This window comes from Drosophila biarmipes, unplaced genomic scaffold (genome assembly GCF_025231255.1).
Source record: "Drosophila biarmipes strain raj3 unplaced genomic scaffold, RU_DBia_V1.1 ptg000024l, whole genome shotgun sequence".
Lineage (NCBI taxonomy): Eukaryota > Metazoa > Arthropoda > Insecta > Diptera > Drosophilidae > Drosophila > Drosophila biarmipes.
Window position 1 is genome coordinate 1,109,515 of NW_026114541.1, and position 27,062 is coordinate 1,136,576.

General features: G+C 36.5%; 1 protein-coding gene across 2 annotated transcripts in view; it reads left to right on the plus strand.

Annotated features, from left to right (window-relative positions):
* Nucleotides 1–27,062, plus strand: part of LOC108025970 (protein amalgam) — a 591,701-nt gene that overhangs the window by 307,334 nt on the left and 257,305 nt on the right. For both annotated transcript variants that reach the window (XR_007765681.1, XM_050890374.1), the window contains exons 7-8: nt 20,667–20,786; nt 20,848–21,021. Coding sequence is in view for 1 of the 2 variants with exons in the window: in XM_050890374.1 (XP_050746331.1) it covers nt 20,667–20,786; nt 20,848–21,021 (294 nt within the window). In the remaining variant the exon portion in view is untranslated. The remainder of the gene's footprint in view (nt 1–20,666; nt 20,787–20,847; nt 21,022–27,062) is intronic.

Sequence of the window (27,062 nt, forward strand, 5' to 3'; positions counted from 1 at the left end):
ATCTCTTATTATCACAGAAACTCATTGTAGAGCTCATAGAGGGCTTGATGAAAATTATAAACAAATAACTAGACTCTATTATTGGCCAAATTTATACAAAAAGCTTAAGGAGTTTATAAAGAATTGCACTATCTGCAATCAAAACAAATACAACAGGCACCCAGTACAGATTCTTATCGGTCAAGCACCAATTCCAGAAAAAGAAGGTGAGAATTTGCATCTGGACATATTTTACGCCCGAAATCTTATATTCATTACTTGTATATATTCGTATTCGAAATACTTAGTGGTAAAAGAAATCCCTAATAAACTAAATATAGAAAACAAAGTTTCAGAAATTTTACGACAATTTCCATTAGCCAAATCTTTGATGATAGATAACGAACCAGTTTTTCTTCATCCCAATTTAAATCTTTTGCACAAATATCTTTATTCTTTGCAGATCCTCGACATAGTACGTCTAACGGACAAATAGAAAGGGCACACTCTACCTTAACAGAAAGTTGAGCTTAATTTTAATTGATTATTGCGAAATTATAATTAGAGCAGCACAAAAATATAATTTAACAATTCATTTAATAACCAATCATTGACCTTTTGATATATTATTTAATAAAATCAAACACGATGATATTCCTTAATTATTGGAGCAAGCCCAAGGGAAAATGTTACATTTTCAAAATAAAGATAGACAAAATAAGAATTATCACGTAGGAGAGGTAATTTACGAAAAGAAACACGGGGAAAGGAACAAGCTTAATTCTAGATATAAAAAAACAAGTAGTTAAGGAAAATCTCCCAAATAAAGTTAATATAAATAACAGAAACCGTACGATTCATAAAGATAATACTAAATAACTTGTTTCAAATTACAGAAATTGAGATTCGATAATGTACTTATTATTGCTGGTAGCAACAACCAAATCCGAAATTATGGATTACACGAACCATGATTTCCTTCTTTACAAGGATACCAAAGATGTTCTTATTTATGAATCACACGCAGATTTATTTCATATAACTAATATAAGTCTTTATAGAGAGATAATTAATCTTGAAACAGAATTTCTAAAGGGTCACGACAACAAGAATTTTCTTTGGGAAATATCCCACGATTTAGAAATTATCAAAATACTTATCTCTCAAGTTATACCCAGTAGATCAAAAAGAGGCATTATTGAAATAGGCACCATTTGGAAATGGATAGCGGGAACACCAGATCATGATGATTTCATAACAGTCCAAAATAAAATCGATGATTTAATACAAAATAAGAACGATCAATTCGTTATTAATTCTAAAATATTTAAAGAGATAAAATCTTTATCTGAACAATTCAAAACAGCCTTTAAAAATCAAGAAAATATCGTCTGCGTTTGCTTACTTACGATCTTATGAATTTAATGGACACAATTACATTTGCCAAAATTGATGTATTTAATACTAAAATTCTAAACAATAATGATATACTAGAAATTTATAAGCACGAAGATAGACCTGTAGTTATAACAGACCTTTTAGATATATCTAAATTTAAAATCGCTTTGCATCAAGATCTTATTATAATTTACATAAAATACCCTATTATTACCGATTGTTGTGACGTTTACAATTCAAGATCCATTTCACATAATGATGGAAAATTATTAATTGATAATCACGTCGCAAAATGTAGAAATAAGTACCATGTAATGTCTAATTTTAAGACAGAAATATTTAATAATTATTGCACACTTAACCCAGAAGGCTCTTGTTTCACTAGATTACTAAATGGAGAAAAATCCTTTTGTATCAAAATCCGAGAGAAAAATACAAATGTAGATGTAATCCAAGATGGAGCCATTTTTGTAAATGGAGAAAATACAGTTAATGACACTCATTTAAATGGGTCATATTTAATAACTTTTAATGGCACCACTAAAATTAATAATATTTCCTACACCAATGTGGACAATAAGATATTGGAATACATCACAGCTCGAAAATATACAGATTTTTTAGTATCCGAATATATTATATCTAATGATTCGGAACTCACATTCGATAATATTAACATACTAAATCCATTTATTCAAATTAAACAAACTCAAATATCAGTTACGTTAATATTAATCATATTCACATTTATATATTTATCTATTATGATTATTATCAAATTCAGAACATTTTTAATATTCAAACCATGGCAAATTCATATAGAAATTGAACCAGAAAATAATATTTCCGATAATGAAATAAATAATATACCCTAGAAGAAAATATCATTGTCGAATTAACCCAACAATTACATTCAACATACCCATCAGTTTCAATGAATAGGGACGATTCAATTTAGAATGGGGGGAGTTATATGACACATTATTTAGGGGCTCTTACCCAATTCATAAACAACTTTGAGCCGAGAGCCAATTTCCAAATAACTCTGACAGACCCGAGATAAACCCGTGGTCAGCTATTTCTTTCAACCAGGCCTCCGAATCATTCCCACCCAGATCAATTTCATGCAGCCCAAATCAAACGGATGCTGTAAACATCCAGTCCGCTAACGTAAACAAAAGATCCCCAAAGCGAGCCCCGAGTCCGTTAACGTAAACAAAAAGATCCCCAAAGCGTTCCCTAAAACTCCGCTAATGTAAACACCAATTTCCGGCCAAGATTGGACTTCAAATTTAATTGGCAAATTGCATCATCCTATTTTCCGACTCTCTTGAGCCATTCTCTTTATCAATTTTTGGGGATAAAATCTCTTAAGCCGAGGTTTGATTATTGATCATTGAACTAGAGATCAGGCAGTCCGTTTTTGAGATCCGAATCGAGCGGTAGTGCAAATCGAGGAAAAGTAAACGAGCAGTTAATTAACTAAGTTCGACCTATTAAAAAATTGTAGTAGAGACTAAGTGATTAATAAATAAAAATACATTTTTTTAATTAAATCACTAGTGAGAAACTTAATTTGCACGTGTTTTTTTGGCTTACCTCTCTCGCTATTCGCTATTGCGTAAGAATGAAATTACCGTTCGTTTTATCGCTCGAAATATTCTTAAGACAAAAAATCAACAATTTCAGACTTTGGTTCTTTATTTTTGGCCTATGAAATCAACAACTGTGCAGTGATTGGTCGCAATATTTTTGCTTTTTTGATGTTGCTTTCGTTCCCTGTAACATCATCGTTCCCTGTTGTAATCATCGGCATGACTACTATCATACAACTGGGTTTCGGAAGATAGAGTTCTGTGCACTATACATCGCTTTATGGCTTGCTCGTCGGAATTTTCGGCGTTCTTTTCATTCCCTTAGCACGCTGCAAAAAAAGAAAAGGTGGGTCTCCAAACATTGTTATTTAGTTTAGTATGTGAATTAGATGTTGTTTTCATATTTTTCTCTAAACCCCTTCCGGTCATTGCAACATTGAATTCGTATTGCACCAAGCGATTTCCCCTTACGACTATTGGTGGTGATAACCTTGTGGCATGATGTACTTTTGAAAGATTACATTTTATTAACCTTCCATTTCATAATTGGGTCTTCGGATCTGAGATTTCACAATATGGTAATTCATTATAGTTCAATTAAATCCCTCTAGAAGCACATTGTTGCTGTTCTAAATTTAACTTATCTTCCAAGCTACATTCACTGGGCCCACTGATCTAGCTGGATTTGAATGGGGTACTAAAGGATTATATACATAGTTCTTACATTCTAAATAAATTAATATTACCTAAATTAGAACAATGTTTGCGGATCAGTTATTTTAATGGTGTCACCACTAACGTTTTTGCTAACATTTTTGCAAGTAGTGTTTCTTCTTAACCAAGCATCTGCGCCGACGGTTAATCTGGCCGGCTCAGTTTTTGCAAGCAGCTTAGCGCTGCCAGCCCGCTGCTGGAGCGCTCCATGCGAACCACGGATTAGACCACATTGCTGTAGTCCTCACCGCCGCTGCAGATCGGTCTGAATTCAGGTTCAGTTAAGTGCGCCATGCTCACCACACTTAATGCAGCGCATGCATTTTATTGTCATACGACTACGCTACCGATTCCTTGGCCTTGTTTCTGGCAGTTTTTAAGACATTTCGATCGTCAATACGATCTTATGGAAAAATGGAACTTCGTAAACCACAACCTACAATTATTAACAAGCCTAAGTTACCGGTCTTAGACCTGGGATATCGCCCCAGTATGTCTTTGTACAGATTCTGAATGGGTCTTTATTGGAAGCACTTTTTAACAAAATCCCTAATTACGGTAACCATAGGTAACGCCTTATTTTCTCTACAAGCTTTCCCATGCCGCAATAGGCAGCATCTGGTGCGTCGTGAGCTCGGTATATAATTTGTGATACCAAGTCATTGGGAATCCTTAGCTGCCAGGATTCTTGTTATTACTTGAATCATGCGTTCAACTTTGTTAAGTTCGGGTTCGTTTACTCTCGATAAATTTATAAATTTAATTAAGATAAAAAATATTAGGGGGAGCGGTCCATCGTTTGGATACACCTCTAGAGCTTCATGTAGGCTCGGTGCATCCTTGGAGCATCGGTCGAGACTTTTGTATTAGTTTAAATACACTGTAACACAATGTTGGTAATGATAGAGTGGGTACTCGCTACTCAGCGAGTAAGCCAGGTAGTTTAGAATGCCCATGCCAACTTAGATGAGAGCTATAATAATGTAGTCGAGAACGCAGTAGGGGAAAAATACATAAAGCCCGGAAAGGAACTAAAAAACGTAGTTCTAGTCGTCAAGCCCTTCACTGTGAGCTCAATATACGGTTCCAGTGAAATAAATAGAAGGACTAATGCCAATTTTTCATAAAATTTCCCCATTTTTCCTACTAGACACGCTTTGTACGTTTGATGCCATTATAGGCTTCGAACTCTTAACAGAGGCAGGAGTGACATTGAACTTAAACAATAGCACTCGAGAATATAGTAATACACCGGAAAAGTTCCAATGTAAGTGACATAGTGGTGCCAAATTCCATCAAAAAGAAATTTAAAAAGATGATATTAGGATCGTTGCCAAAGTCAAATTTTTTCACTACTTTTGATTTGAAATCAGGGGACCATCAAACCTTTTTGGCAGAACAAGACCCCGAGTAGACTTCATTTTCGGTAAACGGCGGAAAATATGAGTTCTGTCGCCTACCTTTTGGTCTTAAAAGTGCTGTAAGCATTTTTTAGAGAATAATTGATGACGTTCTTAGAGAACAAATTGGGAAAATATGTTACGTATATGTAGATTACGTAATAATTTTCTCTGAAAATAAGGTGAATCATGTACGGCATATTGACATAGTACTAAAGAGCTTAAGCGATGGGAAATTGAGAGTCTTTCAGGAGAAAACCAAGTAATCATCCCCTAGCGAGAGCAGCGGAATAATAAGATACTTTGCATACTACACTACGCTTCGCAATTTTCAACAAAACTCTACATCGTCATCGAGTTTTTTGTATTTGTCGCGAAAAGCGGTTCTCACCTTTTTGCGAAAATGTCAATACCAGTCAAAGGCTTTACCAGCTAATAATAAATGTAAATGATCGCAAAGTGATTGATAATCGCCTAAAAAGTTTTAAGCTGTTATGGAACGGACTCGGTATATAAACTCAGAGGCTGTCCCTTTTTGGTTCCTTGGAACTTCAAACGCCAGTTTTGAATATGCTTCCCACTTTCTCTATGGACAACAATGGGACATTAGTAGTAAAGTCTCGGGAAATACTTGGTAAACTCCACAGTGCAAGTGAGTTTTAGTTACCCTCTGGGTCGGTTGCGACTTGATTGATTACGCTGATGTATTTTTTCGTGCTCTCTTAGATTAAATGTAGTTAGTAAGTAAGGCTGGATAATATTTGTTATATGAGACGTAAATTGGTTTATTATATTAGATTCTTGTCTATAAATTTGGGATTGGATGTAATTAAGTATTTCTGATTTATTCCATTGCTGAGTTACCCGAGAACTAAGTCTCCCAACCCTATTTCTTTGCTGTTGATGACTCCAAGTTGCATCGATCTAGTAACTACTCCCCTACGAATTGTTCCATGTTTTATATGTTGGTCTCCTATGATTGGTGGATTTTCTCCTGAGACTGGTAAATGTGGGTTGTTGGATGAACACTGGGGTCAGTCAATATTTCTGCCAGTATCCCGGCCTCCCTCAGTTCACTTTATAAATTTTGGCCTCTCTCATATTGTAAGTATTTTCACGACAGATTGGACAATGATGAAAACTTTGTTGGTAATTGTCCAAGCATTGTTTATGAAACACATGATTATATCTAGCTTAAATTGTTTCCTGATCGATTGTCATAGCCTGCACGCATATGTTGCAAATTCTTGGGTATTCGGGTTAGAATTTGGTGGGCTGAGATCCACCAATATGTTGTTTTCAAAACTTTTCTTTTTATCTTTAAACATCAAAAAAATCTTTCATTTTCCGTGCATAAACACTAGCAATATAAGAAAATCAATAGAGGATAGACTTGCCTACTTTCTATTTAAAACCTAATTGAACTATTTTAAAACCACAATTCAATCAATCCTAATGGTTAGGACTCCACTCCAAGAGTTAAACCCTTTTGATTTTATCCAGGACTAGATTGAATCCTCTTTGAGCGTAGATTTTGAAGTTGTACCATATTCCGGTACTAAAAAAACTAAGCTCGTACATAACTCGAAATGTTTTTGTGGATAAGGAATGCTATGACCCATGTATACCGGTTGGGTTATCTCTTTATGTAATACTGTGAGTCCCAAGTTCCAAGTATCGAATAGGTCTAACCAGTTCCTAAAGTTACCGAAGACTAAGAAAAAATATATACAATAAGTTCACATCGCTCTATGGTTTCTCATCGCTCTTTGGTATGACGTACTTTTTACAGATTATATTTTATTAACCTTCCATTTCATATTGGGGTCTTCCAATTTAAGATTTCACAATATGGTTATTAATTTAGCGTACTTAAGTCCCTCTAGAAGCACATTGTTGCCATTCTAAATTTAACTTATCTTTCTAGCTTTTTTCACTGGTCCCTCTGCTGGATTAGAAGCATTATATTCATCTTACATTCTAAATCAATTAATATTACCTAAGTTAGCATAATGTGTGCGGATCAGTTATTTGAATGAACGTTTTCGGGCATCAAGTTGCCGGTATGCTTAAGGCGATTGTATGTAAATTTTAAGCTATGTGGTAATCATGAGTTTTTTAAGAGCTTATCCTGATCCTACCTGGACCCATCCAGTCCGTCGAAGGGTGAAAATTTCCTGGAGGTGCCGATGTGAAAAGAAACTCGCTGTGGGCTCTGAATCGCACATAGACGGGTTGAAAGCGCAACGGAGGGGAGAGCTTGGCTGAACTCAGACCCTTCTATTAGGACTCCAGCAATGTGGTCTAATATGTAGTTCGCAGGTTATGTAAAACCACTAGTCGGCAACAGTTAACAGAAATTTTAATCCAGCTTAGGCTAGGATAAAGTGGAACTTGCTAACTTGTACGTGGGTTTATTTAGATGTACTTTCTTGCATACAATATTTTTCCTCTAAGGTTAGACGTCTGACGAAGTGGAGCCATGATATGTTAATTCGTTGGCTTAGAGGATCTGCGTTCTGTTGAAAGTAAGCTGGTGATTGTCTATTAAGAGTAAACATTACACTGTTTTCACTTTTGTTCATTGATTTTAATTCGCCAGTCTGATATCCATTTCTTAAACAACATAAGATGAGACGCTAATTGAGCTGTGGCTCTTGTTCGACGTTTCGAGTTTCTCAGGATTGCGGCGTAGGCAGCAAATGTAGACGTAATTAGCTTTTCCTTTGTAGGCATAACTACTGTGTTCAGAATAAACATAGAAGTGCTCTGTAAGCTACCTTGTGGAACTTTAATGCTGAATTGGTTGTATGTTATTGTATTGAAGATCACCGCGAAGACTGTGTTATATAGATAAGACTTACTTATCTAATCGTTGTTTTCTGGCAGTAGTATTATGATCTTATGCATAGAACAGTCAAGCTAAACTTGGTAAAATTCATGGGAGACGTCGAACGTCGACGATTTTCTGATGTTTTTCGCCCAACCTACTCAATGTTTCCGTGCATTTCCCAGAACCCACATGGATGTGGTGTTATGAGTGTGAGAAGGGATTTTTATAATAATTTGGAAAGAATCGCTTATAAACTTGTTGGCCTGTATGATGAGGGAACTGTGTGGTCTTTCCCAGGTTTCGGTGTCCTGAAGACAATAAATTCCTTCCCTTTTTTTCCGAACCCTGCCACTGGTTTATTTGTCCTACCGCAAATCGAATCTGAATCTATTTCCCTGCCAACATTGTTTGAGCCAAAGGAGATCGCTAAAGCCTTTGGGGAACTGAAACCAAAAAATCTATGATCGTTATAATACCGAAGCCCGGAAGAAAACACACAATTCCGTCATTCTACAGACCAATTACTTTATTATCACGCCTTTTTAAGTTGTTTGAAAAATGCCTCGCAAAATACAATATCTACGATCACACAATGTTATCCCGGCTGATCAATTTGGCTTTCGTCAAAACGCTGGAAGTTAACCGAATAAAATCAGAAATACGCACAGCCTTTGAGCATCGGGCAAGTCCAGGGGCTCAAAGACACAGTTGCATTTAACCTGTTAAATATGTCCGTGTTTGAGAAATTGGTTACCGTCTTTTTCTGCAACTTAAAGGGGACTTGGAAACAACATCACATGGCAGAAGTGAAGATCGACGGAATGTATCTGGCACACAAGCTTCTTGTGGTGGCCAATCATGCCATCGGATGCGATTTGCATCTGGGATATGACTTTATATCCAAATTCACAACAAGGTAAATGAGGAGGAAACTTTTAACATGATGATTGAAGAACTTTCCGAAAGGATGACGACGTTTCGGCATGCTCCAAGCAGAGTGGCTATAAGCGAAGCTGATTCAAATTTCGCCAGCCGCACAGTCATCGTCAAGAAAAAAGATGGGAGCCACAGGGTCTGCGTAGCCTTTCGCTAGTTAAACAAGATAGAGTTAAAAGATTGCTTCCCTGTTTCCATCGTTAAAAATGTGCTTGAAAAACTGAAAAATGAAAATTTTCACCATTATGGACTTGGAAAATGGTTTCTTCCACGTTCCAGTCGAAGAAAACAGCATGAAGTGTAATGCGTTCATAACGAAGAAGGACCTGTTTGAATTCAATCGAACGCCTTTCGGTTTCTGCATTTCACCAGCAGTCTTCATTCACTTCATGAATCATGTAGCTCAAGAGCTCATAAATGAAAACTAGAAATGCCGATTCCTGCAGTCCTCAAGAACATTTTTGGGACATCAAGTTGGAGGAGGAGAAATTGAGCTTGGACCGGAGGAAACCAAAGCCATCAGAAAGTTTTTAAGTCTAACGAATTTGCTGCGAAAAGACGTTAAATTTAAAATGAGCATTTGTTAACAAGCCGGTGCCAAAACTGTACCCCAGAGATGCAAAAACAGAGAGAGACACCGAAGCGTCAAAGGATGGGTTCGCAGTTGCATCCGGTCCTATTCTGGATCAAGAAAACATCGGAGTCTGAAGCACGACAGCACAGCTATGTACAAGAAGCCATAGCTATTTTTCTCGCATGCAAAAAGTTCCGTCAGTACATAATCGGTACCAAGTTCAAGCTTGTAGCTGATTGCGCCGCTTTTAAACAAACGTTAAGCAAGATGGACATTCCGCGAAAGGTTGCCCAATGGGTACTGTACCTGCAGGACTACATATTTGAGGTGGAACACAGACTAGGAGAGCACGTGGAATGCCTGAGTCGACACCCAATTGTTGCCATGATAGTATCATCGGAACTCACAGCAAGAATCAAGAACGGCCAGCAGAGGATTTGTTGTTCTCGCCGCCCTATGAGTATTTCGAATATCGCTCAAAAAAGGATTGTGTAGATTGGTGGAATAATTTTGAAAGAAAATACAAGTGCGCTTTTTTTTTTTAAACATTTATAGGATTGTCACATGTGACGAATTAATAAATTAAGAATCTTTGCTTATTAGTTCAAAATAAAGAAGCAATGGACCGTGTATGTCTTCGAGGACGAGCCAAATCCAATAAATTTTGAGAGAAGAAGAAGAACTTTCAATGGCGTCCCTTGAGCTTTAATTTAAAAACCAAACCCTATAGTTGGTTTATTTTAGTAATTCTGAATAATTCGGTTCGGTATCGTCGTTTTACTTAGCAGAAAGAGCATTGTCTTGCTTGTTCTTTTTGCGGCTAGTTGGTGCTTAAATATTTCCATTTCCCTTTCGCTCTCTTAGCTGAGAAACCTCGAATATATGTGAATATAAGAATATAATTTCTTACAGCTTATCCAACATTGGAAGACATTTTTCTAATTATTTAAGAATATTTTAGAAGGTGATTTATTATTAACGTAACTTTTGAAGTAATATTTATGAATTATTTTGTAAAATACACATTATTATATCACTGTGGACGGCAGTCCTCGTAATGGCGGAGCGCACCAGGGGAGTGTGCGAAAGCGATTACTATATATACAGAAAGAAATTAAAATCCGCTGGGATGGTCCGATCGTGCTGAGAAATAAACCAATCAATGGGCCAGTTGGTGAGAAATGCCCCCTCTCGTTAGTTTAGATGTATTTCTATTGTGAAAAGGCGTCGAATGATAACATCCGTTCAAAGTTCTACATAAAAGATTTTAGAGGTTTTTTTAATATGAAAAACAGGTCATTTTATCTGTTTGTCCCAAAATTTTGTTGCAGGTTCCTAGATATTTTAGATAATGTTAAACAAAAAAAATTATTTCTACAACTTTTGGGAAAACCAGCTGGTGTAGCAGGAAAAAAGCTATAAGTAGTGAAACCTAAAAAGACCCCAACTTATGTAGCAGTAATGGTTTGGTTGTATGTACCTCGTTGCAAATGTATTCTTTAATTCTATAAACGCCGCTTGAACGTAATTTATATTAGTTTCAAATATTTTAAGCTATTTTTGACTTTAAATTTAACTTTTATCATATAGCTTTCGAGGTTCCTTATAATTTCGTATATAACAAGTTATTGTAAAAAGTCGCGTTAAAAAGTTATTCAAAAACAAAAAGATGCTTTGTCTAGCTCAAAACAACTAACACTGTCTGAGCGTGTGTGCGACGCACACTTTACGTATCCGAACTCTATTTAAAGGTTTTGAAAATGTTTTCCTGAACTTAAACAGTTTATTGTAAAAACCTTTAGTTCTTTAAATTTGGAAAAAACCGCTTTATAAATAAATAAGAGTACAAATCTGCGAAGCGTGCCATCCGTTTTCCGAAGGTCCAATTTAATCGAACTATTTTGCAGTTCCAGTTCATAATGACAAAATAAAACTTCATTTTAACGGTTTTGTTTCTAAGTTTTACCGTAGGTAAAGGTGGCATTTTTGGCACTTTTCGTAAAGTTGCACTCAGTCATTATTCTATAACTTTGGAATGGTAAAAGATATCTTTAAAATGTTTTTACTTATCGACCAAGAAATAAAATGGCCTTAAAAATGTTTAATTTATTTTTCTTAAAAATATAATTAATTTTTGTTTTAAATTAATTTTTTTTTGTGTTTTTTTAGTTTTTGAAAATGAAGTTTAGTTTATTAATTATAATCATTCATATAAAAACTGAAAAGGCCACGATTGGGACGACTCGCGCGAGTTACAGTATCTGTAACGCCGCCTAAACATCCCCTAGCTCTTATCGGGATGATGACACGCAGCGAGCCGATAATCGCCTTACATAACAATCTGCTAGAATTGCACCGTCGGCAATAGACAGGAAAAAACAAAAAGATTTACGAACTAAAGTTCAAGGTGACAAACATGTTAAATTAAATTATTCTTATTTTGGAAACCAAGGAGTACAGACTTGTACTATAAATTGAATAATTGTACAATGACTGACAATTAACAGTTAGCTATGCGCGTCCTTTTCAGTTTTTGTATGGAAAACCGCTGTATGCTTTCCGTAAAATCGTTATTGCAAAAAACTTTTGTCCGGGCCCATTTTTTTATATACTTACTTATACTTAAGTATATTTTTTTATACTTAACTTTCTAATGGTTTTAAAATCGAAAGCTGTTAAAAAAAATTAATTAAATTATTTTAAAAAAATGCATAATTTTTAAAAAATGAAAATCGGACCTTCGAAAATGGGGTAGAACACTTGTCAAATTTGGACTTTAAATAAATATATAAATAAAAAATACATTAATAAATAAACGTAAATAAAAAACGTAAGTGGAACATCCACTGTATTCGTCCGATTGTAAAAAACTAAAAGGATTGTATACCAGAAAATCAATGAGGTTTGCGAGAAAGAGCGATGTATATGTAAATTTGATCTGTTGGGGCCGGTGGAAGATATTATATATATGGACGTTAATGCACTTCGAACAGTACAAACAAGTTGCCCAACGACACCAAGCACGTGCTTGTTACGCGCGGGGACCTTTTATCAATTTGGGCAAAAAAAGGCGCGTTCGCGAGGAAGATACTTACATAAAACAAATAGAAACAAAACAGAAATGAAAATAAACGGCACAACTAAGAATGAAGCAAAAGAGTTAAAATATAAGTTTTTAATACCGGTATAGATGTTGAAATGCAACTTAAATGATAAAGTTTATTAAAGTTATTACATAGAACGCGAAAGGGCTTGTGCAGACAAAAATTTAATGTACATCGTGGCAAATTTAGAGGATAATAATTTCGTATTAGTCCTACTGAAACATTGAATGTTAGGCGGTTTAAAAGATCTGCCGAATCAATGTGACCTCTTATAAGATTCTCTTTAAAAATAGTACCAAGCAATGTTCTACGATTTACAAGTGTAGGTAAATTATGAAATTGTAATCTACTCTGGTAGAAAGGTAGCCTTATGTTTTGATCCCAGTTCAAACTACGCAGGGCCAATAAGAAAAATTTGTTTGTACCGATTCAGTACGGTCGATATTGTGGACTCCAAACCGACGAACAATATTCCAAAATAGGACGGACAAGGGAGGTAAATAATAATTTGGTCGTATAAGGGTCATCAAATTCTTTTGACCAACGCTTTATAAACACAAGATCACTCATGGCTATGTTAACAGTGGACATAATGTGGCAGTCAAATTTAAGTTTAGGGTCCAGAAGAACATTTAAATCGTTTACTGAATATATACGGATGAGTAGCGTATTTTTAAGAAAGTAACTGATAAACGTAGGAGTACCACTATAAAAAGTCATAACGTTGCACTTAAGACAGTTCAAATTTAAAAGCCTGTACACACACCATCCATGAAAACAATCAATATCTGACTGTAAGTTAAGTCCCGACGCCAAATCATTATATGATAAACAAAGCTTAACATCATCAGCATACATTAGTAAACGAGCATGTGTTATGATTGAGGGAAGATCGTTTATAAACAAAGTGAACAGCAAAGAGGTCAAATGACTACCCTGAGGCACTCCAGATGTCACGTAGATCAATTTTGAAACAGCATTATTGAATATAACCCTCTGAGTCCTACCATTCAAGTAACATGAAATGCAACATAATAGATTACCAGAAATCCCAAGCTAATCTAATTTAAATAAAAGAAGAGAGTGGTTAACGGAGTCAAGGCCTTACTAAAATCTGACTGATATAAGCGAAGAACATAAATGTTGCAAGTAAGAAGTGATAATACTTTCAAATGCTTTAGGAATTGCCGACAAATTAGAAATACCTCTTTAATTTGGGCATCCACCTTCGCACCTTTTTTATGGAGTGGAATAATAAAAGAGTCCTTCCAGAAGGAAAAATACGCCACTCTTTTAATATAGTTGTGTTCTCACTTAAAATACGCGTCAAATAACATCTGAACTGTTGCTGTTTTAAATAAGGAAAGTGTATTTATTTCATATAATATATATAATATATTAATATGTTGTCGTTGCTGTAGATGCGATCGTCACTATATTTTTACCTCTTGAAGCGGTGTTTTTATTTGGTACATTAATATTTGTCAAATTAAAACTTTGTGTCGGATTTCTATCGAAATCGGGCCATATTTTTTACATGTGTCCTTAGCCAGACTAACGGTCTTTTGCCTTTATTAATCTTCACGAAGAATCTGTTTTAATATGAAACATCTGCATTTCACAGCTAGTTTCTGAAGAGAACATTTCTTGTTTGTTTAAGCAAATAAAATCATCTTTTGCTCTCTCTTGACAAGCCTTCAAATCAATCTCTGACATTTCAAAGAATTCATCTTGATGATTGTTGATTGCAATGTATGGGGTTTTAATTGCAAACATACTGATTCCATCTTCAGCCAGAAACGAAATTGGTGTCAATCTGTAAATATCCAAAATCTGAGTAGATACCCAAGGAAAATTTATCTTGATGATAACATGGTCCTTTATGATGGTTCCCTCAGCCCTCATCATCTGATATGCCATTAATATATTGTCAGGTAAAACTGGAAACATTTGTCCAGGCTTCAAAGGATTTCGTATCTGATCTAACTGATCCTTTAATTACCTTGGTGACAGCAACATTGGACTTATTGGGTTATGCCGAATATCTGTTAAAACGTTTATGATCTCGGTTTGCATTCTTTGCAAACTGGAGGCTAATAGAGAGAGTTGAGTAGCAAGTATTATGTACCATGAACATTTATTAAATCTACTTTCAGTACCAGTTGTTTCTGCGATATAATTCTCTATCCTTTTGAAACACTTGAAATTCGAGATCTCATCCCTCTTAATGACATTAATTGTAGAGTCAATCAAAGATGTTTAATTTTTTAACAACGTTAGAAAATGCTTCTCATTTGCCTTAACCTTTTTCATCGTTTGCACCATTTTATCAGCGTAGGTAGATTCTAATACGCCGAAGAGACTACTGGCAATATTTTCAACGGCGCTCTTGGCTGACGTGATCTTGCTATCAGCATGTTTTCAGCTTAAAGATCCTCCTCGATTTTTTTAAAAGGGTGATACATGCTTGTACATGGCTCAGTTTCTGGAAACTGCTTGCACAAGTGACAAATTTTTGTTGTGCCCATTAAAAAGGTATTGATATCCTTCCAGTAGGGTTGCAAATTATATTACACAATTAAAGTCCAATCCGTATCCGCAAGTTGACTCTTTTTAATCCTTTCAAAGAATATTCCAGGTTTCGATGCAAATTGAGTAACGTTAATCGATTGTGCTGCTACTAAAGTTAATAGAAGAAGCATAACTATTGCCGCCATTGTTAGTGAGGGCATTGTTGATTTCTGCGGCCTTTTCGCCTGAATTGTCTTAATTATTCGTCACAATGGCCAATGTAAAACTTGAGTATTGTCTTCCTTTATCAACACTAATGCTCCTTCCTTTACATTTGCCGAGGATCTACTCCATTTCTGACGATGCTGAAGTTGTTGCAGATAATCAGTTGACCATTGAGTCAAAAACGCATGCTTTAACTTGGAGACGGCTTGCCATCTCTGTCCCAATGATTGTGGTTGCTGAGATGGCTCACTATCTGCTTGTGCGGTTAATGGTTCTCCAATTAGAAAGTGACCAGGGGTAAGTTCCGTCACATCATTTGGATCGCTCGATATCGGAACCAATGTTCTTGAATTCATGATAGCTTCTATTTCCACTATCACAGTTTCTAATTCTTCAAAGGTCAGATCCGCTGCAGAAACATTCTTTAGCAATAAATGTTTTGCCGATTTTACCGCCGCTTCCCAAAGTCCTCCAAAATGCGGTGCTCTTGGTGGGATAAACTTAAAGTTGACTCCTTTATTATTGAATGTCTCCTTGCTCCAAAAAAATTCGTAGCATTATCGCAGTGTAAGGTCTGACATTTCCCCCGACGACTTATGAATCGACGAAGTGCTGCCAAGAATGCTTCTGCGGTTAAATCGCTGACTAATTCCAAATGCACTGCCTTGGTCGCAAAGCAACAAAAGATTGCTATGTAGGCAGTATGTGGTTTCTTTCCACGAATTTTATAGTGAATCTTAAATGTTCCAGTCGAGCTTGTGTGAATCTTAAGGGTGGTAATTGTCCCATTATTTGTTCCATTAACTTTGCTTTAGTTCTGGTGCATTTAACACATTTTAAAATGACATTGCGAGCTATTTGTTTTTTATTGCTCAATATCTTTGCCTTGATGTGGCTATTAGGGTTTGGGATCCACAATGCATATTTTCCTTGTGGATTTTTTCAAATATTAATTTGACTATTGGATCATTATATGGCAATAGCACAGAATGTTTTGCATCGAATGAAAGCTCAATCTGCCTCCAACTCGAATGAGATCATCCTGATCCAAGAAAGGCGTTAGGGCGCTGAGATTACTACCTCGTCCGACTTCCCGGGATTTCCTTAATTCTTTGATTTCAGCGCTAAAATTATTGCGCTAAATTAAACGGAGAACTTTCTTTCGAGATTGCTCCAACTCCTCAAATTTCACCACTGTCTTTGTGTCTGAAGATTTCCTTTTGAAACGCATGATGTAGGCTACTATTCTAAGTAATTTATCGAATGAATTCCCGTGGTTTATACCATAAAACCAATTCCGACTTTGCGTGGTAGCTACCAAAATTTCTGGGTTTTCCTGGAGCATTGAACGGCGTTCTAATTTTGCCGCAACAAATGGTAATGGCCATTTTGAGAATGGACCATGCAAAAACAGTGGACCATAGAACCAAAGACTGAAATTGGCGAGCTTGGAACCGCTTATTCCTCTTGATGCTATATCTGCAGCATTGCTTTCCGATGGAACATGGCGCCATTCTCTTTGCAACGATTCTTCTTGAATTGTGGTGATTCTAGTAGCCACAAATTTGTCCTTTATTATCTTTGGGCTATTTATCCAGGACAACACAATTTCGGAATCTGCCCAAAAATAAGTTGCAGTTCCTTGCAGCGACAATTGTTCCTTTATGGTCGCTGTTAATTGAGCACCTAAAACTGCTGCCTTCAATTCTAGTCTCGGGAGTGTCATAGCATTTACTTTACAAACGCGTCTTTGCACATAATAACTGTACAGTTACTAGTTTATCCTTGTGAATTGCACGAAGATAAATAACTGCGTCATACGCATTTTCTGAAGCGTCGACGAACGTTTGAATTTCCTTTGATACCAGAATCTTTCCATCAAACACATGACGGGTAATTTTAATGTCATTTAAAATTTCCGTTTTGTAATTGCGTTGGCAATTCTTCATTATATTCAAATTTCTCCTTTGCATGAATATTTTGGCCCTTTTAACTACTGGAGAAAATGGTCCGAGAGGATCGAATATTTTGAATATTTCTGAAGCCACAGTGTGTCTTTTCATTTTGTCTGTGTTTACCGTTTGTGTTTTTCTACAGAGTTTGTCAATAGTAGAATTCCAAGTGATTCCCTAGGTTTTAATGCTGCAGTCCTCATAGGCAGCATATTCAAATTGTACTGTAGCAATGATATCTTTCTTATCCAGTACTTGAAGAAGATGGTAACTATTTGCGCACCATTTTCTTAATTTAAATCCGGAACTTAATAGTATGTGATTAAGTTCCTTTTGAATTTGAAGGGCCTCTGGTATTGTCTCAGCTCCGGTGTTACAGTCGTCGACATAAAAATCATTTTTAAGAGCAGACGATCTTATAGGATATTTCTGCATATCCTTGCTTGCTAAATACTCCAAGCATTTTGTCGCCAAATATGGTGCAGACTTAGTGCCATAAGTGACGGTTTTCAATCGATAAAACTTAAGCCTTTCTGCCGGATCATTTCTCCCGACGATCGGTTGATATTGTTGATCACTTGGATTAATCCAAATCTGCCTGTACATTTTTTCAATGTCAGCGTGAATACATATTTATGCATTCTAAATCGAAGCAGTATTGACATTAAACTGTTTTGCAGTGTAGGACCTTTGTGCATCAAATCGTTCAAAGATTTCCCGGAAGATGTCACTGCAGATGCGTCAAGTACAACTATTAATTTTGTTGTCTTACTATCGGGTTTGAGAACACAATGATGAGGTGTAGGGTAGTGGGACTTCTGGAGATGTATATGAGGTCTTCCTTCATATGCTAACGAGTTTCCTACTCCTTCATAAACTCTATGCATCCTCGTTTTATTGCCTGATCCTTTTGCAATCATTTCTCCCATGATAGAAACCGTCTCGTGGCAATGTCACGACTCTGCCTCAACGCTGAAGTATGCTCAAAAAAGGGCAACTTAACAATCAGTCTAGAGTCCTGAGCCTTCTGAACTTTCTGAAGGAAGTGATCTTCACACTGTTTCTCCATTGGTGAATACCATTTTGACTCTGGTTGAAAATTATCCAATTCCCAGAATTTAGCGAGTTGCTCATCAACTTACCGATGATGTAGGTGCTCTCTGCGAAATTTTCCCGGCTACAATACATCCAAGTTTGGTAAACTGTAGCTTGGGGAGTCCATTCTTTGGTATTTTCCAATTATCAGTTGAAATTGTATATGTTGGTTGATCAGTGACTATGTAAGGCAAAACCATTGTTTCAAGCCGTGAACTAAAATCGCCTTGTTTTGACTTTAGCTGAACGTTGATCCTTGCCTTGGAAGTCTGAGATTTACCGACAATGCCATTTATTTTCAGCATCGAATTTGTGGTTTTCAAAAAGAGCATTTTAATTGCTCTTTCGGAAATGGCATTAATTTGGGATCCAGAATCAAGCAGTGCTCTGAATTCTTCCTTTTGTCCATTTATTCCTTGAATAATTACACGGGCGGTCGCCAGGAGAATATAGGTGGATTGCTTTCCACTCGCAGATGCAGCCGTGATACTATCCGAGAGGTCCGGTTTTGTTTCCAAATTCAACAATGTGTTGTGCTTTTTGTTGCATTTAAAGCTCTCTCTTTTTGTGCATATCTTTGACGGGTGATTTTGGCTTCGACATTTAACACATAATTTTTGTTTTTGAACCCAGTTAACACGTTCTGCTGGGGTTTTCTTTAAAACACCATTGCATTTATATATGCTGTGATTTGGTTTTTTACAAAAGAAACAGTATTGGATTGTTTATACAACAAGTGACAGAAGGCAGAGTAGAAGTGGATCCCGTTTGTCTGTCTCTATACCGATATTATTGAGAGCAGATAATGTTTCCTTCACATTATCATGCAACGATTTAATTGTTTTAAAATCATTTGTTATCATTGAATGAACCAATAATTTTTAAATTAAGGTATTATTTAACACACTTTTATTGTTGAAGCGTTCTTTAAGTGTTTTCCACGCAGTTGAATACTTTGCCTCCGTTTGCGAATTAGGCGCTCTGCCTCTCCAGTAATGTAATGCATTTTGAACAGCACTTGGTGGAGAACTATTTTTTGTCTCCTTTTTCACATACATTTCGGTTTGTACATTTAAGACTGCATCTTCTGCTGCCATGTATCTGCTGTCGTCATATCCAAGTTCTTTCGGATCCTTACATTTTTTATAAATTTGGAGATAAATATCTTTTATTTCATTCAAGTCAAGCAACACCCACTGTTCTCTGAACATCGATTCTATTTCGATGTCCTCTGCTGTGGATGCGATGGATGTAACATCCGCTTCCAAGAGAGACAACTTATTGTTGAATTTTGTCTTATAATCCTCAACCAGTTGCTTAATTTTATTTAAGAATTCATTATTAAAATAAATTTGTTCTAGCGCTAAATTATTTATTTCATTATCTCCGGAGTTAAATTTATCCCACAGGGATTCTAACGTTAATAAACTAAATTATTTATTTCATTATCTCCGGAGTTAAATTTATCCCACAGGAATTCTAACGTTAATAAACGTTCTCTGTAGTAGGCTGGCTTGGTATTCCTGTCGACGGAATCCTTTTTGTAATTCCGAATGACATTCTGAATTTGCTCTCCTATCGATAACTGTCCTGTTAAAAACTGATGAATATTTTTTGGTGCCATTTTTACCTTTTTTATACAATCCGATTAAGAGGTATTTGTTATGATGTGCCTCGACTCACACCGTTGGATATATATATGTAAATTGGCTTTGAACAGATCGATCAGTGAAACAGCAGCTTATCTGGTTCAAATCGCCCGGTTGATCAGAATCTGTGCTTTTCAACTTCAATCTTCAATCTTCACCTGAAGTAGTGGAACTTACCGTCTTTTGGTCGCCTTGTTGACCGTTTGGTGAAAAGTGTTTTTTTTTTTAAGTGCCTAAAGTACTGAACCATTGGCAATAGTCGCCGCAATAAGTACAGAACCAATTGGGCTGCGGAGAAGTGAATAAGTCAAGAATTCTTTTCGTATTGATTTTATTGAGCATGGATCCGGGTTTATATACTCGTACATTATTTGGGGTTACAAGGAAATTTACTTAGTCTAGATACAAATGGACAACATGGTTTATTAACAGATTAAAGGAAAATAGCCTAAATAAGCAATTACATCTACCAAATGGTATGCAGACACGTTCGTCGGCTGGATGCATATGGTTTATGACCCGTTTATCACATGCAGATGTGCGCAGACCAAGATATCAGCTTCCTATTTATTTAGGTAAAAGTAGCTATTGGAAGCGAACGAATTTCTGCTAAGTCGAAATCGTAAACTTTGTTTTATCATTTGAAATACTTTATAAGTATTGATTAATTTATTTAATTCAATTAAATTTCTGTTTTTCAGTTTCTCCAACAATTAAAGCAATTAATCAGTTGGTTGGAGCACCCGTGGAAAGAGAAGTTACATTGGAATGTATTGTGGAAGTTTATCCCAAACCTCTTAATGGCTGGTATCGTAACGAAGGTAAATCAGGGGTTTTTGCTGTTATTAATAGGAATTAATTTATAAATTTTATTATTTTTAGAGAATATAAAACTACATAATGGGAACAAATATAATATTTCAGAGGAAATGATTAACTTGTATACATGGCACCTCAACCTTACTATAAGACGTCTCACTAAATCGGACTTCGGAACTTACAGTTGTTCAAGTGTTAATGGGCAAGGCAAAAGTGAAGCACGCATTAGATTGCAAGGTAACAATATTTTAAGCAGTATAAGTAACAGTAAAGTTTATTTCTCCACCACTTCCTTGAAAATGCCATTCTTTCAATTTTCATGAAGTAAACAAAAAAAAACCCTACTCGACGAATATATATACAAAAACACATCGTTGAAGGAGCGCACAACGGAGCGCATCAGCGGAGTGTCTGCAACCCAATCAAGTCACGGGAGTACCAAGCGATATATCGTTTATAAAACTTTATTACTATCAATTGGACACACAAAAGTCATAATTTAAGTTGGCTTTCAGTCATCACACGCCACGGCCAATACCCAATACATATGCGAATACAATATTGCGGCAATTCGGTCTTAATTCATATGCCCTCTCTGGTCCTTCGGTCATTGGTTGCGTCGGGCTTTTGGACCCCCTTATTCCAATGCATATCGATCCTCTATTATACCCTTGCAGAGGGTATAATGATTTCAGTCAGCATTTTGCAACGCAGTGAAGGAAACGTTTTCGACCCCATAAAGTATATATATTCTTGATCAGCGTCACTAGACGAGTCGATTTAGCCATGTCTGTCTGTCCGTCCGTCGGTCCGTCTGTCTTTCCGTTTCTACGCAAACTAGTCTCTCAGCTTTAAAGCTATAAGGCTGAAACTTTCTCAAAAGTCTTCTTTCTATTGCTGGTAGTATATAAGTCAGAACCAGCTGGATCGGACAACTATATCTTATAGATCCCATAGGAACTATCGCGGAAAAAATTTAAAAAAATTATATCTTCGGTGTTTTTTAACATATCACCTTCTCAGCTTGGAAATAACATTTTTTAATTGGTTTTATATTTCGAATTAAATTTGATCAAAATCGAACGACTATATCATATAGCTGTCATAGGAACGATCGGAAAATTGGTGGGAATATAATATAAAACGAATTATAGCTTTGGTGCTTTTTTTAATAAGTTTGGAATTAATTGAATTAATTATATAGCTGCCATAGCAACGATCAGGAAAAAATTTATTTACTAAAGTTGATTATTTCTTATAACTGAAAGGGTATACAAACTTAGGCTTGCCAAAGTTAACTTCCTTTCTTGTTTCTAAATGAAACAAGTAGAATTCTCAGGCCGTAGCTCAGGTAAAAAAAATGTCCCTAGTGCATGCAAAATGAGGGTTATTAAAGTATGTTAAATGGGTTCATGTAAGGGCTTTCGAATTGCCGCACAAATAGGGACCATTTATATTGCACAACAACAAGCCGCTACATATGAACTCCCAAAACTCGACGGTAACTACGATGAGCTTAAAATTGTTATAAAATTGTTTAACAGCTTGGTTCAGAATGACGAATCGCTTCCAACCATGTTTGAAAAGGTAGCGTAAAGAGCAGTAAAGGCTTTTCAGATCACATATTCAAATAACGAAAGGCCCATACGGCCCTGATTGTGGATAGTCCCTGCACAATACCGATAAGTATATTTCTCTACTTTAAAAACCCAACAATCCAACAAGTTTAATCATATTTAATCCTGGAAGCATTATAAATAATAAAGGCTTAACAGATCACAAAAGCAAATGATGCAAAGGCTCACGCGGACTTGCTTAGGTTTATTATTATTATTATTTAGGTTTATAATAATCCGTGCCTAATATACTTTAAAGGTATCTCTCGCATGTTTAAAATCCCAACAATGCAAGCGGCGTCTGCTGCGGCGTAAAGATCTCGCATCGACACCGGCTCAGGAAAGACAGCCTGCTCACAGCCAACAAAATAATAATTCGCATCGGCAGGTCTAGAGTAGATCCCAAAACGCGGTCTCAGTGGAAGGAGCCTTCTACTTACCACCCATTATGGAAAGCTTTCTTATAAGCTCCTAATAAACGTAATCAACACTTAGCGGCTGAGAAGTTCACTACAGGCAAAAGTGCTTCAAGCAGGGGCAGCTAAGAAACAAGCCTAGTCATAGCAAAGAGGCATAAGCAAGCATCGACCTTCCAAAGAAGCAACATTTAAACGTCACTTGCCAATCATCTGGTTGTCGATTTGTACAAATTATATAGTTTTTTAATTCCATGACAATACCATCGTGACGTAAGTAACGGGATGCAGGTCAATCTGCTGGATCTCACAGTGCCTCCAGCGTGAAGGTCTTGAGCGCACGATATTCTTAGCGCCTGCTGGCAAAACTTAGCCCCTGGTGTTATGGAGCATTCTTCTCCGTGTGGATCTCCGCGTCGCATTCCGCTATTACGTTATCTTACAACCAAAGCATGGTATCGTGATGCGAGACGCGATAAAAAAAGTAATCTTATTGCAAGCAGAATTAATTTTAGGAAATTTGATAATGAAGTGGAAAATGGTAACGGATTGTAGGATTTTAACGTAGGATTTTTATGCTAGGGCTAACGATATTAACTTTAGCAAAAGCTACTGCAAGCATTAATTCTGCAGCTCCATTGCAATCGTCCTAAGTCGAGTTAGTAACATCTCCAATAGGTTTCCCGACTGTACCTTACTATTGATATTTATTTGTCTATTGTTTGCATTTTTAAGTTCAAATTCATTAAATTTTAATCTTCAGCGTCCGGCGCTCTCGCCACTAGCTTTAACGCTGTCCCTAGGAAATCTTAGCTCCCGGCTACTTTATAATGGATGCTTAATAAGTCGAGAAGGTCGCGCTGAAGAGCGACATCAGCACTCTAGAGTTTTTGCATGTGTGATTGGGGAAACATGCTGGTCTTTCCATCAGTCTCTTCTGATACGCGCCTCAGTCTCTTCTGATGGAATCGCTGAGTGTTTTACGAATGCGAATTCCACCTATACCAAAGTTTGACCATCTACGATGGAAATGTATTTAGCGAGTAGTCCGTATGCCAAGTGGCTACCAATAAAAGTAATAAAAAATGAAATATTGCCATTCGAGCGATAACATGGTTATGCCGGGCCTACCTAAGGTTGTCCTTTTGGACCGCAATCCCATTTATGAAGAGTGTGGTCCTCATGTTCGCTTCCACAGTTTTCTCTTTACATAATGGTGAGAGTTTGTTACCTAGTCGCCTGTTGAATTTCACTAGGACTTCGAAGACCATATTTTGTTAGGAAGCATTTTTCCCAGTTTCAGAGATTATTTTGGGCTTGTTTTATTTTATTCTGTATCTCGTATTGTGGGTCATTCGATTTTGTTTTAACCACATCGTCTGGCCTTTTGTCGATGACCGAATGGATTAGTTTGTTATATCTGGCAATGGCCAGCAGAATGCCTTTATAAATTTAAAGACATCTAGCAAGCTCAACCTGAGAAATATTTTTTATCTGTGGAAAAAATTTCTATATGTAGCATTTCTCCTACATGAGATGGGGGGACTGGTGTTTCACCAAGCTCAAGTTTTTTGGGATGTCTGTCATATTTTGCTTTAGCACATGTCCTGCATTTAGAGACAATTTCACTCGGTAGCTTGGCCATTTGGCAAAAGAACCTGCTTCACATTTTATTTGGCCGCTCTGTGATCCCCTGATGTGCTCTCGCCTTATTATTATCCTGTATCATCGCTAGCGAGTGCAAATCGCTATGAATATCGTTTCGCCTTTAGGAACAATAATGTCCGTGAGCTCCTCAAGCAATAACTCCTTGCATGTGAACTCAATGTTATACAGTGTTTTGTTTCCAAAGAGTATGAAGCTGCGTTTCGACGGAAAGAGTGCTTCCTCCAGAGTTACCTGGTTTTGAAAGCAATTAAAAAGCTTGTCTGTAGTTTGAATCATGTGGGTCAGCCACAACTCACTGTTAATTGTGGTTACGCATCCGCAAAGAGGTTGTCTTTGCCACGCGTCGATGCGAGCTTGATTTTTGTATTCGGATTGGATTCCGACACTGCAAAAGTCAACGGTTGATGATCAGTAAAGATATTTACATCCTAAACTGCATATAAATAATGGCGCAATTTGGCCAGCGTTCAAACTATGGCTAACAGCTCTTTTTCGTTGGTACAGTAGTTAACTTCTCTGTTCTTCTCGGTCCTGAAGATCATAGTTAGGGGTCGCCCCTCCTGGGATAGCATAAATATGTTCTTAGGCTCTGCGAATTGCTGAACATTTAAAAAGCTAACGCTTTTCTTAAAAAAAAATTGCTTTTGCCCTGATACCCTCATGTTAACATCGAGCAGGCTTTTAAGAACCAAATCTTTAAGCCGGATGTTGAAGTGTCTTCTGAGAAAAGGATAACACCATCAACATAGACATCTAAAAATTTACCATATTTTCCTCCTTTAACTCTTATTTTTCTCTGTTTACGGAAAAGGAAGTTTTTTCAAGGTCGCGTTCTGCCAGTGTGATCTGAAAATAACCGGACTTCAAGACTAGCGTTGTGAAATACTTGGCTTTGCTTGTCTTTCCTAATGTCATCGACATGTTTGGTATGTGGTGTCGGTCGGGTATTTGTTGCGAAAGTCCAAAACCAACAGTTTCGTCGGTGCCCTACCCATATTTGGTTATTGTAGGGGGATTTCGACTTCTGGATTATGCCATTTTTTAACAGATCTTGAAATTCGCCATTGGCAAAATCGGCTGGTTCCCATACTGACGGCTTATATACATTTGTGCATTCATAACTCTTTCTCTCTGCCCGTTTTACATATTGTTACTTTACTTATATAAAAAATATATAAAACGGCTGCTCTGCCAAGATGCATTCGAATAAAGACGATCAAACCAACTACAACAAATGGGCTATTTAATTTATATGCGTTTGACCATCTCTACATGGCAACAATAAAAGGCGATAGGAGAATATAAAAAAAAGTTCGAGTGAGTAGAGTGCGAGTAATGGTACGTAGAGGTCAGAAAAATAAAATTAATAAAATAATAGCGTACATAAAGTGGCTGCTATCTGCACAGTTAACACTGCTGGCATGGAAAATGGCTTAAAAACTTTATAAATAGCTTGGATTTTTAAGATAAGCCGTCCAAAATAGAGTACCACAAGTCACAACTCGCTCAACAAATCAAATGAAAGTTATAAAGCCACTGCCGAAACGACCAGAAGTATGCCCGACCGACTGCGCCGGACCTCTCTACTCTGCGGCATGTAATTCCGCATGCATGAAGCCGAAGACCTGTGCGAAGACCGGCACCGGCCCCGTCTGAGCCATTAGGACACGGACATCACCAGCAGATCAACAGCGAGAGGGGCAACCCGAAACTTTCGCTTGCGAAGGAGCGTCAGTGCAACTGACGTGAAGGTTGCAGATCATCAATTTATATATTATAATTAAATATAAAACAAAATTGTTGTAAAATGGTGCGGAAATATTTCCGCTCGTTTAGAAGTATAGCCCGTAAACATATACGAAACTAAAACAAAAAAAAAGGAAATATAAAAGATATATAATTTTAAGAAAACAATATTGGCTATAGAAGACGTTAACTAAGTGGATTCCACTGTTGAATCAAATAATATTGATTTGGAATTTGTAAATTTATAAATATAATGCTAGTAATAAACTTCATATATGAGCCAAGCAAATGACTTCGACAAAATTTAAAAAAAAGAGAACAAAGCGCACAAACAACGAATATTAATGATGAAAAAATATAATAAAATGTTATTAATTAAGTAACAATAAGGAAAAGAAATAAAATAAAGTAAATTTAAAACAATATATATATGTATGTATATTCAAGTATGGATACACAAAGAGCCATAAGCAAAACATATGAAAGTGAGCCATACTTCAGTAGAAGAGTTCAGCCGTTAGTATCTACAACTCCCGTTAGTGTATACGAGTTAGAAATCCTTTATATAGACACTTTTAACTGTGATGCCTCACCATAGTTTTACTGCACTGCAACCCAAAGACGAATAGTTCTAATAATCATTCCGGGTGTGACAGTTAGATCAAGAATAGACGAACATCCATCTTAAGTAGAGTAATTGTTATGATGGTATCTAAGAAATAATTCATATCCATAATATAATGAAATGGAATGTATTATCAAAAGAATTATCAAACATTAATGCTGAATTTGACAAATCCCATAAGTCACTAACCCAAAACAGAGCGATACA